This window comes from Nansenia antarctica (assembly GCF_963989245.1).
Source record: "Nansenia antarctica genome assembly, chromosome: 6".
NCBI lineage: Eukaryota > Metazoa > Chordata > Actinopteri > Argentiniformes > Microstomatidae > Nansenia > Nansenia antarctica.
In genome coordinates, this window is record NC_137676.1 from 71987412 (window position 1) to 71989911 (window position 2500).

The 2500-nt window shown below is 51.2% G+C and overlaps 1 protein-coding gene across 1 annotated transcript in view; it reads right to left on the minus strand.

Moving 5' to 3' along the window:
- Positions 1 to 2500, minus strand: part of tmem131l (transmembrane 131 like) — a gene marked incomplete at both ends in the record, with an annotated part of 47523 nt that overhangs the window by 7125 nt on the left and 37898 nt on the right. The window contains 3 exon segments of the mRNA XM_080534853.1: positions 620 to 660; positions 1440 to 1694; positions 1770 to 2202. Coding sequence (XP_080390979.1) covers positions 620 to 660; positions 1440 to 1694; positions 1770 to 2202 — 729 coding nt within the window.

Sequence of the window (2500 nt, forward strand, 5' to 3'; positions counted from 1 at the left end):
CTCCAAATTGCTCCCAATGAGCGGGGCCGGCGCCTTGCACGGTAGCTTGCCTCCATTGGTGTGTGAATGTGTGTGTGAATGGGGGAATGAGAGGCCGTTGTATAGCGCTTTGGAATAAGGCATAGCTATATAAGTCAGTCCATTTACCATAAAACACCGTAAATTGGGTGTGGTGTGAGAAGGCAGATTTTTAGGCCATATCGCCCAGCCGCCCGATTATCAGAATCACCACAGAATATCAGGAATAATCCTAATCCTGTAGCGGATGCTACTGAGGGACACTGTTATATAATTCCCCTGTATGTTTGTATGTGGAGAATTGTGTGTGGGCACTTAACTAAAGCTGAGTCGCAAGATTGTGACGTAACGGGGGGGGGGGGGGGGTTTCACGTAATATTTAAGCGTCGGTTGTTTTGACTGTTGCTATGCTGTTGCTATGCTGTTGCTATGCTAGTTGTGAGCAGAGAATAAAACGCAGACACTCTGTGTTTTAACTGTTACCAAAGTCTCTGTTTCCCTTTGTCCTCTCCGACTCCTACAATCCCCCTACTAAAGCAGATTGTGAGAAGAGAGAGAGAACCGGTGTACAGGTTCTGGGTGTAAGGTTGATGCCACCTACCCAGGAACTCCCTCTGTGGTCTTCCTGCGGTTCTTCTTGCCCTTAGTGGAAGAGGAGGATGAGGTGGAGGTGGAGGTGGAGGTGGAGGTGGAGATGGAGGAGGTGTTGTTGACAGGCGTCTCAGCCTTCTCCATCTTCTTCCTTTGTTCCTTCCCCTCCTCTCTGACCTGGGGAACACACACACACACACACACACACACACACACACACACAGCGTGTCAGGACCAAACCAAACCCCGACCCGTCAATCACACCAAGCTACCGTGTGAAACCCAAACACAGACTCTCACATTCATGAGTTTGTTCAGTAACACCAGAGAGAAGGAGAGAAGGAGAGAAGGAGAGAAGGAGAGAAGGAGAGAAGGAGAGAAGGAGAGTAGGAGAGAAGGAGAGAAGGAGAGAAGGAGAGAAGGAGAGAAGGAGAGAAGGAGCCTCTATCACATCCTAGTCCCGTCTAGACAGGACTGACCCAGGATCAGGCCCCAACATCATCAGTCAAATAACTTTGGTGGATCAAATCAAGCTACTAAAATAATTTGCTATGAAGACACAGACACACACTACACAGACACACACACACACACACACACACACACACACACACACACACACACACACACACACGCAAGAATGGTCTCTAATTTTACTGACCACTCCTGAGTTGGTAGTAGTAGTTTGCCATGAAGACATCAGGGGGGTGGAGGCAGAAATCAGAGGACAGGCTCGTTGTGGTACCACAAGGAGAGCATCCTCTGGTTTCTACCTCCTCCAGCCTCTCCCCTGGTTCTCATCCTGCCCCCCGCCCCCCCCCCCTCCTCACCTGTAGCTCAGAGCTGTCCCTCTTCTCTGTGTCTCTCTTCTGGCTGAGCTGGTTGTGTGTGTTGCTGTTGCTGCCGCTGCTGAGGTGCTCTGTTAGATGACACAGCAGTAGGCCGGGCCTGGGGCCTGGGCCCACAGTGACCGCCTCGGCCAGGCACGGCTGCGTTTCCATGGGAAACATAACTGCCGCCGCCGGGCCCCCCCTGACCGCCCTGGGGCTCTGTGGCGCTTCCTTAAAGTGCTGCTGCTGCTGCTGCTGTGTAGCCACCGCTGCAGCTGTTGTTGTTGTTGTTGTTGTTGCTGCTGTTGTTGTTATTGTTGTCTTCTTCACCTCCACAGGACTGGTAAACAACATGGGCTCGTCGTCGTTGTTGTTGTTGTTGACGATGAAGACGTCGGGGCTAACGTCCGGGTCGCCCGAGGAGGTCATCAGGAGGTCGTCCCGCTCTTCCTCGCCGACGACGCCACCGTTGGTTGCTATGGCGGCGGTTGCCGCGGCGACGGCGCTGCTCTTGTACTTGCCGTAGTAGACGGACACCTTGTGTTTCTTCTGCTGCGGCTGAGAGGGGGCGGAGACGGCGGTGGACGAGGAGGAGGAGGAGGAAGAGGAGGAGGCAGTCTTCTTATTGGAGGAGGAGGAGGAGGGCTGGGGTTGGCGTTGGGGGGCTGGGTTGGCGTTGGCGACCGCCGGGGAGCCCCGCCCCTTCCCCTTGTCGGACGGGTGGCAGGTGTCGACGTAGGTCTTACAGCTGCCCTTTAGTTTACTACAGAAGAAGAAGAACAGACACATTAACACCTTAACCTTTCAACATTATTACTTATAACTTTTTGGAATATAATCAATGTACGTATAAGAAACGTAGATTATCGTAAGAAAATATCTTTGAAGGGATCAAGTTTCTGTTTTCTTTATATAATATGATAGATATGACCTCTTTTCTTTATATATATTTATATGATAGATATCACATCATTGTCGAGAAAAAGTGGTAAGAGGTAAAAAAAGAAGTTAAAAAAAGGCTGACTTGGCAGATTTGAGACAATCCCAGAGGAGGGGGGGAG